Source organism: Xiphophorus hellerii, chromosome 8 (assembly GCF_003331165.1).
Source record: "Xiphophorus hellerii strain 12219 chromosome 8, Xiphophorus_hellerii-4.1, whole genome shotgun sequence".
In the NCBI taxonomy this organism is placed as follows: Eukaryota; Metazoa; Chordata; class Actinopteri; order Cyprinodontiformes; family Poeciliidae; genus Xiphophorus; species Xiphophorus hellerii.
In genome coordinates, this window is record NC_045679.1 from 5,053,243 (window position 1) to 5,067,779 (window position 14,537).

The window sequence follows — 14,537 nt, forward strand, 5'->3', positions numbered from 1 at the left end:
TATTGGTGTTGACTGTCCTTTTTAATTTGTATTTTTTCCTTTCAAAGCCGAAGGCTTGAATAAACCATCTCTGCATGTCCAGTGATGTAACTCTCATAAACTTTAAACCGTTTTTAATGTGTATTAATTTCATTCTGTGAAATCTGCTGTGTTGACGCCACGTTTAGAGGATTTGTTTCTCTGTTTCTGGATTTTTCCACCCGTCTGTTCAGCTTTACTGTCTCACTGTCTGGTTTCTGTCTGTCACCGTCTTTCCCTCCATGATTCTTGAACACGTGCTTTCCCACTGTTTACGTTGCATTTTTAAGCTCCTTAAAGAATTCAAGTCTTTCTAATTATTCAGTTTGTCACTTAATAACCGCAGGTTCAACATGTTGGTTTTGTTTATGTGAGACAAAGTGGTAAAATTTAGAAGCTCAACATTATTTTACAAATAAACATCCAAAAAGTCTGTTGCTAATCTATAGTCAGTAGTTGTAGGTAATTCTATTGTAAAAGTACCTTAAGCTACTTTTTTAGGAGAACTTGATGCAAATCTACTCTTCTGCTACTAATATAGCTAATTTTAAGTTAGCTTTTAGCATTTTTGCTAGCTTATCGCACTTAGTTTCCCCCTAAATTAATTTTTTAGATAACTTCTAAAACCCCAATTTACATTTTCAGTTAAAGTTTTTATTATTGACTGTTAGAGATTCTTTACATAGTTAGGTGTTTTATGTTCATGCTCTTATTTTGAAGTGGATGAACACGGAGCAGTTCCATTTCCTCTCTACATGTTCTTTCTTTATTTTTCCGTAGTAACTTTATTTTAAACAAGAAACAAACAAAAACAAACTAAAACGTGGACAGTAGAGAACATTATAACGGCGATTTATGGCTAATGTAGATAGACAGGAAGAGGAGTAAATTTCCACCAAGAAACCCAAAAAAGTTTTTTTTTAAAGTGGTTTAAAAAAAACAGACTATTCAAAATTTGTCATTTTTAACATTTTTATACTTCCATTTTAAAAGTATACTTCTTCTAAAAATAGTACAAGTGTTTAAAAATCACAAACACCCAGCCATTTTCTAACAATGAGTTACTCCGTTACCTAGCAACCCCAGCGGAACTCTGCCCGTTACCTAGCAACTAGTGTAAACGTTGCAGTTTATTTAGGTTTAAAGTGACAGAACCCTAAAATAATAATAAAAAAAAAGCAGAAGTGAGCAGACAAAAATCTCATTAACTGAAAATGATTTTGTGAAAAAATGTAATGAACATGTTTTTAATAGACTATAGACCTATTCGAACCTGTTCAAGGCAGCATAATTATGTTATTTAATGTAAAAAATGCAACTTAAAAGCAGCATTTATAGTTAAATGTGTCTAAAACTCCAGTTTAACATTTATATTTTAGAATAAAGCTGACATTAGAAGCTAATTGTACCGTTGGATTCTGTGGACAGCAGGAAACTACAGAAACAGCCTCATTCTTCTTCTTCTTCTCTTCCTGTCTTCCCGTTTTTTCCCGTGTTGATGCTCACTGCTAATGTTTTGCCCACCTCCTCTTGTGCGTGCTGTCCTTAGCGGAGCCACCCTCGCCACGCCCCCGGGACCCACCTGGCAGTATGTACCACCTGTTGCGCCACCTCTCTGTCCTCCCCTCTTCTCTCTCTTTGTGTTTTTGCCTCCATCACATGGCAGAGTTGATGCCCTCCACAACGCACCACCCATTCCATATAATCTCATTTTTAAAAAATCGATTTACATCCACATTGAAGCCATACATCCTTGGAAAGGTATCTGTATGTGTCCTCAGGTTCGTCTCCTGCTTTCAGCAGTACGGTGCTACACACTGTGGTTGTGAGTGTTTGTGTCGTTTGGTAGAGACGGTTCTGCTGCTCTTCTGTTTCAAAGATTTCTCACTTAAAACCTCTTCAGTTTTCTCATTTGTACCGATTTCAGTCTTAAAATCTTATTTGGCTCGTTAAATGGAGACAATAAGCTGCAAAAACACAAAATTTTACCAAGTATTTTGTCTAGTTTTTTACATTATTTCACTAATTATGTGGGGAAAATGTAGTTTTTGCAGTGTAAGAGCTTGATTTAAGTCAATAATTCTTGAATATTCATAAAATCACTTATTTCACTGGGAGGTTTTTCACGTTACAAGTGAAATAATCTGCAAGTGATTTTTCAAAGATTTTAAGGAATAATTTACTTACAAAAAGCTCCAATATTTTGTTTAAAAGTTACCTCTAAATTAGTGTTTCCTTATTTAAAATGTACTAGGTTATTTCATAGAAATACTTTGAATTTTTGTGTTTTTGCAGTGCAGCTTAGTGTTTTTGGGGACTTCACTGCAAAAACACAAAATTTTACCAATTTTGTTTTGTCTAGTTTTTAGGGTAAATAGTTTAACACTTTGATTGAAACTAATTTGAAAATAACTTTTCAGTGAAATACAGGAGTTTGTTTTAAGAAAATATTTATTTAATTTTAAAAAGTACTGGCAGTTTATTTCACTTATGACATGGAAAATGTTTTAAGTGAAATCATCCCAATTTTTTATCAATTTTTCAAGAAATGTTTATTTGAAACAAGCACTTACGCTTCAAAACGTTTTTTCATAGTTTTTAGTGCAAATATCTGATCAGACTTGAAATAATTTAAAACTAACTTACAGTAACTTTTCAGCAAGAAATATGAGTTTATTTTAAGACAATAATTCCTTAAAATGTATGAAAAAGTAGATTATTTCAGTGATAACTTGACATTTTCCCTTGTTATAAGTGAAATAATCTGCTACTTTTTCAGCAATATTAAGGATTTATTGTTTTAAAATAAACTCATATTTCCTGCTGAAAAGTTACTGTGAGTTAGTTTTAAATTATTTCAAGTCTGATCAGATATTTTCACTATAAACAAAAAAAAATGTTTGGTCAGATTTTGCATTTTTGCAGTGTAATCTGATTCTAGGAGTTTTTCAGGCTTTAAATTAAAATGTGAAAACTTTTAATTCTGTCTATTTTTGCGATGGGAACAGATTTAGAGAAAATTCTGTTTATTTCTGTTAAAATAATGAGATTTTAAGGCTGCTTACTGAGTAAAATGACTGTTAAGATTGTTTTCTTAACATGATGTCGCCTTTGGATTCTGACTGCAGCGACGTCTCAAACTGTGAGCGAGGAACAAGAACCACCGCTCCACCAATTCACTGCAAAATGTATCTAATCAGACTAATAATTTAACATTTTAAGTCTCTAAAATGGTTCATTTTGGTTTAAATCGCTGATAAATTCAGTGGGAAGGTGAGTTTTGGTTGCTGGTTCAGTTCCTCGTCTCACCAGACTGATTGCTGCAACCAACGAGGTAAGAACCACTATGTCATAAAATAAAAGGGAAATTAAATTAACTGTCGGTTTTAAGGAGAAAAATGAATATCTTAATATCATCTATTACATATATTTTAATGTTAAAGATATAAAGGTGTCCCTCTAAAAATGCCACTAACTGCCTATTTTACCAGTTAAAAAACAAAATATGCCTTAAAATGTTTAAGTATGCAGAGTGGAAACTAATCTTAGCATTAGCATAGAAGCTACACTGTAAAAACACAAAATCTTACCAAGTATTTTATCTAGTTTCTCGTGCAAATAGACTTGAAATAAAAGAAAACTAACTGACAAGTTTTCAGAGCTCATTTAAATCTGTTTCATCTCTGGATGTATTTTGGCAAATAAAAATAATTTTTGGTAATTTTTAGAAAAAACAAGAAAAGTTTAGTCTGATTTAACTTCAAACAGCAGCTTCATTTCTATTGATTATATAATTGTGCAAATCAGAATTACGGAAATAAATTTGCTTAAGAGACGCGAGTTTTGAAATAACTTGTTTTTTTCATAAAAAGTTTTGGTGATGAGATGAGGCAGGTTTTTTGGCCGTATTAAAATGATCAAAACTTCAACAAAAACGCTTTTCTCGCATCACACGAGTCACATGATCAACAACAGGATGTTACTACTGCTGGAAACGACAAAGAAGAAAACAGGAAGTAGTGGGAGGATGATGTTTGTTTTTTATTGACTTATTTTGTGAACAAACTTATTCACACATGATTTTATTTGCGTTTCTTATTTATTAGAAAAAACACAATTGTGTTTTTTCAACAGTAGTGGAATATTAAACACCTTTGTAATGGAAACACAGCTAATGAGAAAAAAAATTTTGTTTCTGCTGAATATTCTTAGTTTTCCTTTAAATAAAACATGAGATGCTAACAAGCTAAAGGCTAACAGTTCTGCTCCTCCGTCAATAACTGGTAATCAGTTCATTCTTCATTCGGGTTTGATGTTTAGACGTAAAGTTGCTGCTCTCTAGTTTCATGTTGTGAATATTTCATCAATCCACTCCCCAGCAGTCCGCTTGACCTTTGACCTTTTCCTCTTCCCTCCTTCCAGCCGATCGTTGACCTCAGCCCAATAAAACGCTCGGCGTCGTCGCTGACGCCCCAGCAGGTCGGGTTGAGGGAGTACGACCTGGAGCGGGTCGACCAGAGCCGGTTCTATGCCGAACCGGACCCGGACCCGGACCGGACCCACCACCATCACCACCATCACCGCTGCCACCGCCGCAGAGACAAGGACAGAGACAGGAGGCAGAAGTCTCTGGATAAAACGTCCTCGGCGCCGCCGTCCGGCACAGTCGGTGAGCCGACCGGCAGAAAACCAGACGTAGAAAAAATTAAACAGCAAAATTTACATCTTTACCAAACAATTCTGGTCCAGTTTCTACTGCAGATATCTTAGTTTACTTGAAGTAGGACAAAAATAACTTCCAAGTAACTTTTCAACAAGATATAGGAGCTTGTTTTCAGTCAGTAGTTTCTTAATATTGATGAAAAATTACTACTTCCATTGGGGGAATAATTAACTTATAGTAAGACATTGTTACCATGTTAGTAAAATAATCTAACAATAGAACAACAACTTTTTCATCAATATTAAGAAATTATTGGCTTAAAACAAACTCCTATTTCTTGCTGAAAAGTTTGTTTTGTCTGTTTTCAAGTGAACTGAGATGTTTGCAGTAGAAACTAGAAAACAATACCTGGTAAGATTTAGTGGCTTTTTATGAGTAAACAGTAAAAATTTAAAAAATGTGTTTCTCCTCCTTGGAAATATATTTATTAAGTACATGTTTATAAAGTATATTTTAAAAAGAGTCTTTTTACAATGTGATTTGTTGCAAAATAATTTGGGAAAATTAGGTGTAGAAAAATAATAAAACACTAAAATTTACTTCATTACCAAGTAATTTTTGTCTAGTTTCTACTGTAAATATCTTATTACACTTAAAATAAGACAAACTAACTCATAATTTAACTCTTTCTATTTCCACTGGCAGATTACTTCACTTATATTAAGACATTTTCCCTTAAAACAATCTGCCAATAGAACTAGTATTTTTAATCAATATTAATGAATTATTAACTTAAAACAAGCTGCTATATCTTGTTGAAAGTGTAACTTAGTTTTATCTTATTTCAAGTGAACTAAGATATTTAAACCAGACCAAAGACACTTGGTAATATTCAGCGTTTTTTCAGTGTTGAGGCGCCACAAACTGCAGAAATGTTTTCTTCTCAAGGTTTTTTCTGGTTTTAGCTGCAGGTTTTGGTCACAGAAGTTGGTTTCTGTTACTGGTGATCTGCTAATGTTATACTAACTGGTTTCTGACCAGTAAAGAGTCGCTGCCGGGTTTACAGCTGAGATAAAAGGCCAGAGTAGACGGAGGTCAGAAACGTCCTGGTGAGAACCAAAACCATCAGCAGAAAGAAAGAGAAGAAAGTTTGATTATGATTAAATTACTTCTGTTTATGTTTAATTCACTGCGGTTCCATTACAAATATGGGCATAACTTTGTCAATATCCTGCTAATGTTGCAATTAAAATCCCTTGTGATTAAGTTTGATCATGTGATAAGTCATTAGAAATCACAGCTCCAGAAACGTGAAGCTAACAGACGTATGAATGTTTAAATGTTTCGTAAGACGTTGAACGTTGCCGTCCTGTAGGTTCGTTTGAAGACCCGACAGCCGACGGTTTGTCCAGAGAGCGAGCGAGGGAGCGGGACCGCAGCCGCCCCCATGAGAGGAGGCACCACTCCTCCGCCGGGGAGAAGCAGCGCTACTACTCCTGCGAGCGCTACGGCAGCAGGGAGCCGGGTCAGGCCCGGTCGGCCGGTCCGAGCCGGTCCACGTCTCCGGGAGAGAGCCAGGACTCTGGCCTCATCAAACAGGTGAGGGTATGTTTTAGTAAACGATGGTGTAGTAGGTCTGCCGGGCCAGGCGGTGGCGCTGTAGCTTTGGCGCAGAACGGCACTGAAAACAGAACGGCAGTGGTGCCAGTTGGGCGAGTTGTTCTGAACTCTTAAGGTTGGAGAAATTTGAGTGGTTAGAATTTAGTCCTTTTTTTAAAAAAATTGGATGACTTTTTAGTTCATGTTCAGATGAAAATTCTTACAAAACAGATTTATTTATGCAGCAGAAAAACTCTAAACTTTTACATCCAACATCTAAGAATGTCCTCCATGACACCACAATCCACTGACTGTTTTAAAAAGACATTTCTTTTAGCACAGCTGTTGTTTCAATCATTTCATAGATATTGGTTTTAATCTCTTTTATTTATTCATTTCATTAGTTTTATCCTTTACAGCTTGTTTTGTTTTTGCCCTTTGACTGTTATTGTTATTATTATTATTGTTTTAACACTCATTTTACTCCTTTAATTAGAAATTTCTGGAATCAGTCAAACATGACGTCAATGATCAGCAGTGATTGGTTGATCAACTGTCATTATGTAATGGTGCAACTTCAGGATTGGGGGATCTTGAAACTGCTTCTTACCCAGCATGTTGTTGCTAGGCAACCAAAGAGTGAGTGAGTCAGTTGATTCCACCAGCCTAGCTTAGCTAGCTAAAGCCTTTGCTCTCACTACATCTCCCAGAATGCCGTGCGGTTTGGACGTATTATTTATTGATATTGATCACGTGTCTTTTGCGATTTATATTCTTATTGATTATTGCCCAGGCCTGCTTTAAAGTGACATTGTGGTTGTTTTTCCCAACAGGGAAGCACTGTGACAAAGCCGCCATCTGGTACCAGCGCTCAGGCCCGTGGGCGCCGCCAGCTCCCCCAGACGCCGCTCACGCCTCGGCCCGCTGTGGCCTACAAGACCCCCACCTCCTCAGCTGCTACGCCCAGCGCCTCCACGCCCGGGTCTCGCTTCGTCCGCGGCGCATCGGAGCACGACCGCCTGCTAGCGGCTCACGAGGAGCCCAAAGCCCCGGTTGGTCCGGACTCTAACCCGAGCCGGCAGCAGCTGGACTCGTCCCTGCTGGAGGAGGGCGAGGACTTCCAGGACGCTGTGAGCAGCCATGGGGGGGGACACTCCTCCAGAAGCGCCACTGCGCCACCCACCGCCGCCGCGCAGGGGCGGGCAGCGGGAGTACCGAACGGCTACCACTTCACCCTGGGGTCTGCGCCGGGCAGCAGCAGGGGAGCGGCGGGTCTCAGGGAGCGGGAGGAGGAGGACTGGTGCTAGCTGGGCGCTAAGCTTCACGGCTGAAACTGAAACGCTAAAAACGTGCTGCTGAGCGCCGAGGTCGGCCGGCTGGAGCCCGGTCGACTGGGACTGTGCTGCTGAAGGAGTTCACTGATCATTCACTGCCAAAACACCAAATACTGTTGAGTATTTTTGGTCCAGTTTCTACTGGAAATATCTTAGTACACTTGAAATAAGACAAAACTAACTGACAAGTAACTTTTGAGCAAGATATAAGAGCTTGTTTTAGGTAAAAAATCCCTTAATATGGACAAAGTACTGACTCCACTGTCTGATTATTTTATAGAATGGGAAAAATGTCATAATCTTCCAAATAATACTTTTTTCAATCAATATTAAAGGGGACATATTATGCGAAATTCACACTATACACATTTTTACATTTCCATTTGGGTTTCTGCTGCTTCTAAAAGCAAAACAAGCTCTTTAAAAAAAACACCCAGCCCGTTTTTGACATAAAGTTCATGTTTTTTTTCCTCTGGAAAACGAGATGTTTCAAAAACCTCAAGAATGTAACATCACAAATCAGCAGGCACTGCGCCGGTTACCTAGCAACCCCAGCAGAGTTCCGCCGGTTACCTAGCAACCCCAGCAGAGTTCTGCCGGTTACCTAGCAACATAAGCTGAGCTCCAGTATGTTTGGTCAGATGGTTTTACCACTGTATGCACTGTACAATGGCTGCTGGAAAAGACAAGTGGAAAGAGTGCAGAAACCACTTGCAGCACTCTTGTTGTAATTTCAAGAGGCTCTGCTAATGCTTTTCAAAGGTATATGGTTGTATAATTGTCCATCGGCTGGCAGCCATTTTTACATACAAGTGTAAACATTGATTTAAGGGGCGTGGCCAGCAGCACCTTATTTGGATTTAAAGTGACAGAGACCCTAAAGCAGCTGAAATCTGATTATCTAAGGATGATTTTGTGTAAAAAATGTAATGAACATGTTTTGTTTTGCAAATAGTCGTACTCTAACCTGTAAACAGGTCACCTTTAAGGAATCACTGACTTAAAACAAGTTCCTATTTTTTGCTGAAAAGTTACTTGTATGTTACTTTTGTCTTATTTCAGGTGCACTAAAATATTTGTACTAAAAATTAGATCAAAAATGCTTGGTAAGATTTTGTGTTTTTGCAGTTTTCCAGCTTTTTGTGTTAATCTCTAATATTACAACCTCTTTACAGGAAAAAACAACAACAACTTTTTCTATCCCATTTACTTGCACTGAGATTATAGCACATGTGAAAACCCTTAACCTTCTGCCTTGGCTGGTAAATTCAGACGATTTAAGCCAAAATGTTGAGAGTGAAGCTGTAAACTGTTTCAGACCAATCAGAATGCCTCATTCCTGACCTTATCATGGCTGCTTTATATTTATGGCTCTTTTGTTTGTTTTGTCACAATCAGAACAACATTTCTGAGTTTATTTATGTTTGTTTAGCTGCTACTTTGGTGTAATTTTGCCAAAAAAAGGTTCAAATGTTTTCATTCAGGTATTAAGATTCTTAGAGAACATCTGTTAAATATCTAGAGATCATGAGTAGAAAGGGAGAACAACCAATAGAAGCAAAAATGTGGAATCTCTACTTCTTATTTCACTTTAAAGCAGAGAAAATCACAAAAAGCTGTTTTATTTTAGCAGATGAACATTCAGACTTTTTAAAACAAACTATTTCATTGCATTTTTTTCTGCTTTATTTCCAGATCAAGTATGGGGGAAAAAATCTAAAACGATTAAATTGTTTTGGGAAAAAATGAATTAATTGCCCTTTAATTTACATTTGTAAAACAAATACCTCCACATGTCTCAGGTTCAACTGGGGACCAAAATGGCAACATTTGTGTCATATTCAGTTGGAGCGGTTCGCTTTCTCACTGCACAGAGAAATTTGGTTCGTTTTGGTCAAACGAACCAAAATAATTGAAACAGCTTTTCCCCTCCTGACCTTCTGGGGGCGCTGCACCAAGAACCACTGAGGAAAACGACGCTAAAAGAAGACAGTGAACGCAACTTCCTGTTTCACAAGATGTAACTGAAAACGGAGTGGTGTCAGATTTTAGCAGTTGTAGGATTTCTCTTTTGTAAAAAGACATTTCTGCCGCTAGCGCGTTTGTTTTGGTTGTATTTACCCAGAATGCCCTGCGCTGTAGTCCGCTTCCTGCTGGTCGTGGTGTGAACACATCCTTGCAAATTGTCCATTTTGTTTCTACTTGCTGCAACTTTTAGCTCCATTTCTCTGAGATCAGCAGAACACGGTTGGTTCATTTTCCAGGGTAAGTTCTCCCCTTGCAGGTAAAGTAGAAACATGAATCACAGGCTATCATTGACACAGTGATAGCATAGTTAGCATATTTGACACCAAGGATGCAAGTTATCAGTTATTCAGCTAATATGTAGTAAAATGCTCTTAACGATCGACTAACAATTAATTTATAAGTGGCCATTTTCTTAAAGATCCCAGTTTCTCTTGTATCAAGAGAACCGACCATCTTTCTAGAACATGAAGGGCTAAATTTGTTATATTTAACATTTTTACGTTAGTTGTGACTAAATAGACTGATTTTTTTTCACGTTATTGTTCTAAGACAGCCCTCAAGATGTACTGTTTTTATGTGTTTTTATTTTAGTTTATTTTCTTTTCTGCGTTTTTCCTCCGTTATCCCCCGTCATCGTGACATGTCAGTAATTTTGGTTGAGAAATTGATGCTCGGTTAAATTAACTTTAGAAGCTTTTAGAGGTTTTATATTTAAAAATGGGGGTCGCATAAGGTGCATTTTGCCTCCCGTAACTGTCCGTGTGGACCGTTTCATTTCAGAGCTCCGCCATCTTTAATCCTGTATCAACAGCTGCGGTTATGGATGACCAGCGGTGCCCTCTGCTGGATGGCGGCCAAACTGCAACACTAAAAGTCTAAATGGAGATTATTAGATAATCGATTGGAACTAATTTTAATCTAATAAATTAACAATTAATCACTAATATACATGTTTTGTTTGTTTGAGATTCCACATTTTCTGCCGCTTTTTCACTGTCACGTTTTTGTAATCTGTACAGGATGTAAAAAGGTTTCGGTGCACACAGAACCAGAGGAACTCTTTGTTAAGTGGCCAAATACCAAGTGCCTCGTTTACCACAAAATTGTTAAAGTTTCATCTTTGCTCCGGTTCAGATGGACTTAAACCGAGAGCGCAGAATGACCGTGGCTGGGAAGAAAAAAATATACACGAACATCCTGATTTAAATGCAGAAATATACTTTTTTTTGTACAATTCTTCTGGTGGGTGTATTCTAATTAGTACAATTAATTCAGAGTAAGTAATGTAGTGCATGATAAGGGTAGTGTTTGTACTGAAGGGTTTGTGGTAAGTATTTGCCTTTATTCTCATATATATACTGCCAGTCAGCCACAGAAATCGGTTTCTCAATTGAGGAAAAGTGCAATTTAAAAAAAAATCTATATAAAGAAAATATTTCAGAACCACCTGCCTCCTCCAGCATGTGTTATATTTATCGTCTCTGCCATAAAAACTCAGATTTTTTGGGCTTTCCTCCTCCTCGTTTTGAATCTAAAGGACTACTGTGTGACGGTTTGTTGGAAAACTGACCTAAATGTAAACTCACAGGTTCAATAAAGAGTTGTGTTGTTGCAGATGACTGTTCTCTGAAAAATATACATATATATTAAAACGTAGGGCTATGCAACAAGACGACACTTCATCTGCCCGTAGCTTTACCCGCTGCAGTCCCCAGTTCAGGCTTTAGTGCGACTGCGAGCGGATTTTACGTTTGTGTGTGAAGAGTTTTAAATCAAATCTGTATTAATAGATGTACAGCTGAGGCAAAAAGTGTGAAGCACCGGGTTTTATTTTTGTTTTTCTGTGCGCGACGCCTGCTCCAAAACAAACAACCCATACATAAAAACTGTGGCTGCAGATTCGTTTTTTAAAATGTGATTTAGAGCCACATTTTTCAGAAAAACAGTGAAAAAGACTCGATAAGGCCTCAGTCCTGACCTCCTTCCACTGGGTCAACATGATTTAAAAAAGAAAGGTAAGGCTTGCTGTATGTTATATGTTTGCTTTTGTCAATAAATATCGAAAAAATGAAAAATAAGCATGAATTTATTGATGATTTTGACTGAAAAAGGGCAATTTGTTGCTTTATAGTGAGCTAGCTAAAGCACGATGCTAACATGCTAACATCATATTATGTCGGCTCTGTAAAAAACTACAAAACCAATTTAATTTCGATATAATTTACATATTCATATGTCATTAGATATTGTGTATATTTTTCTTGTGTTTTATTTTGTTCATGTACGTTTTATGTTTGAAATCAAGAGAAAAAGTGAGGAACGGAAACGGAAGTACTGCGTAAACAGTTTCACCCTTTCAAAATAAGAGCATGAATATAAACGCTTAGCTACTTGAAAAATTCTCAACCGTTCAGAGCCGAAATTTTAACACAAATGTCAAATTTTATTCAGCTAGACGTTTACAAAACAGTCAAGTAAATTCGCGCTATAGAGTTTATCCAGAATATTTAATTTAGGGAAAACTAAGTGTGCTAAACATTCAAAAACATAGCAAAAGCGTGAAACAAAAATTAGCTCCACTATTAGTGGAAGTAAAACCACAGCTGTACATTATAATGATCTCAGTAATTAATGTTAATAAATCTGGATTTTTTCATAAAAAAAATTAGCAATGCTTATAACTGCCTATTTTAATAGTTTGAAAGTCAAATATATATTTTGTCTTTGCGCTAGCATAGAAGCTAACCAATGAAAATTAATGATACTCCTGGATTTGCTAATAGCATCTTTGTATTTCAGCCTCAAAACCTCAATTTTATTGATATTTTTCATGAAAAATATTTGTGAAGACAAAAATTGTCTGCTAATAATTTGGAGCAACGTTCCACAGACGAATTTACGGATAGTCCCATGTAAAGTAACTAAAATGATCTAAAAGTCAAACTAAACTAAAATAATAATTTTTATGGAAGTAGCTGAGATTTTTTTATACATCAGAAAACAGTGAAGTGAAAAAGTATTCACTCCTCCTAGATTTCTTCTAGTTTTTGGATTTTTGTCACACCTAAATGTTCCAGAATATCTAATAAAATATAAATATAAATGCTAGATTACTAGAAATAATCCCAGAATTAAAGAATTTCTTGGTCAGAACTTGTCTGACAGCATGAAGTAGGCTTACAGTTTGCAAAAAGCAACATGAAAAATCTAACAGACTAGAAACAAACTTCAGTTCCTGCAACAATGGAGGACGGAACATCTAGAAGAGCGAATGATGTCCATGAAAAACCTGGAAATGACTCCAGTCGACCTTGGCTTCACCTTGGAACCTGGAAAGAGTCTCAGGTGGAAACGTTTACGGTGTTCCTGCACGGAGAAGAGATGGGAAGAATGTGCAGAACTGGGAGAAACATCTGGGATGAGTCCCTGGAGAGAAGACGATCTGAAGTTAAAGGAAGATGAAAAACTGAACTACGCTGTACGAAAGCTGCCGGATTGTGATTCTGGAGGACCAGAAATAAAAACCAGTCCTACAGGATTCACAGCACAGATGTTGAGGAAGATGTTTTAGTCAAATAAGACAAACTCTTTACTCGGGGTTTCTAACTACTAAATATGAACAAGTATAAAATGATCAAACTACTAAAAATGAACAAGTATAAAATGATCAAACTACTAAAAATGAACAAGTATAAAATGATCAAACTACTAAATATGAACAAGTATAAAATGATCAAACTACTAAAAATGAACAAGTATAAAATGATCAAACTACTAAAAATGAACAAGTATAAAATGATCAAACTACTAAAAATGAACAAGTATAAAATGATCAAACTACTAAATATGAACAAGTATAAAATGATCTAACTACTAAAAATGAACAAGTATAAAATGATCTAACTACTAAATATGAACAAGTAGGGCGTGCCGTGGTGGCGTAGCGGTTAGTGCGACCCGTATTTGGAGGCCTTGAGTCCTCGACGCGGCCGTCGCGGGTTCGACTCCCGGACCCAACGACATTTGCCGCATGTCTTCCCCCCTCTCCCTCCCCGTTTCCTGTCAGCCCACTATCATATAAGGGACACTAGAGCCCACAAAAATACCCCCTGGAGGGGTAAAAAAAATAAATAAATAAATAAATGAACAAGTATAAAATGATCAAACTACTAAAAATGAACAAGTATAAAATGATCAAACTACTAAAAATGAACAAGTATAAAATGATCTAACTACTAAAAATGAACACAATAGGCTCTATGCTGCCATATAAAAGCGTCATTATGGACACCAGCAGAGTTTAAAGAACAGAAAGATCGATGGTAAATATAAAATATACTAACTATACTAATTTTTCCTGAGTTTCAGGCTTTACATTTGGCTGTAACTCATTTAGAGCCAAATGTAAAGCCTGTGTTGGTTCTCTCGAAGGTTTATTACCGCTTCCCTGAAAGCCTTTCTAATTGAACTGAAGGTCTTCCAGCGCGGCTGAAGTCGGCTTGCCATTGTTACCAGGACATTTCTCTCTAGTATCGGGGTTCCTGCCTCCAGGAGAAGGAGGATGTTCTCTACCTTCTTGCACTTCTTCATCAGGTCTTTGAAGATGGTGTTCCCCTGGAGTATAATTGTCTCTGGGCTCATTTTGAGAACTCTGGTTTCTGTTTCCGCCCAGAGTTTCTCAAAGAGTCGATCACAAATAGAATTATATTGTATTAGAGGGTAATGTCTCTTTCCTGATTTGTCAATTATCTGCTGGATAACTTCCCTGACCAGACTTCTTACGGCAGTTCTTCTCATGTTTACCTCTTCGGACTGGTCTACCTCTGATCAATATTAGGCTCCTCTTCCTGTAGCGCTGCGGTTGCCTTGACTTCTTGAGGAATTCTCTTTCTTAT

General features: G+C 37.1%; 1 protein-coding gene across 18 annotated transcripts in view; it reads left to right on the forward strand.

Moving 5' to 3' along the window:
- LOC116724430 (voltage-dependent N-type calcium channel subunit alpha-1B-like) overlaps positions 1-8,036 on the forward strand; it is a 135,571-nt gene extending 127,535 nt beyond the window's left edge. For 13 of the 18 annotated variants that reach the window (XM_032570113.1, XM_032570114.1, XM_032570116.1 and 10 more), the window contains 4 exons: positions 1,568-1,606; positions 4,441-4,687; positions 6,057-6,280; positions 7,111-8,036. In XM_032570113.1, the coding sequence (XP_032426004.1) occupies positions 1,568-1,606; positions 4,441-4,687; positions 6,057-6,280; positions 7,111-7,587 (987 nt within the window). In that variant the 3' untranslated portion in view covers positions 7,588-8,036. The remainder of the gene's footprint in view (positions 1-1,567; positions 1,607-4,440; positions 4,688-6,056; positions 6,281-7,110) is intronic. The other 5 variants (XM_032570115.1, XM_032570126.1, XM_032570128.1 and 2 more) reach the window with 2 other exon arrangements.
- The last annotated feature ends 6,501 nt before the right edge of the window (positions 8,037-14,537 follow it).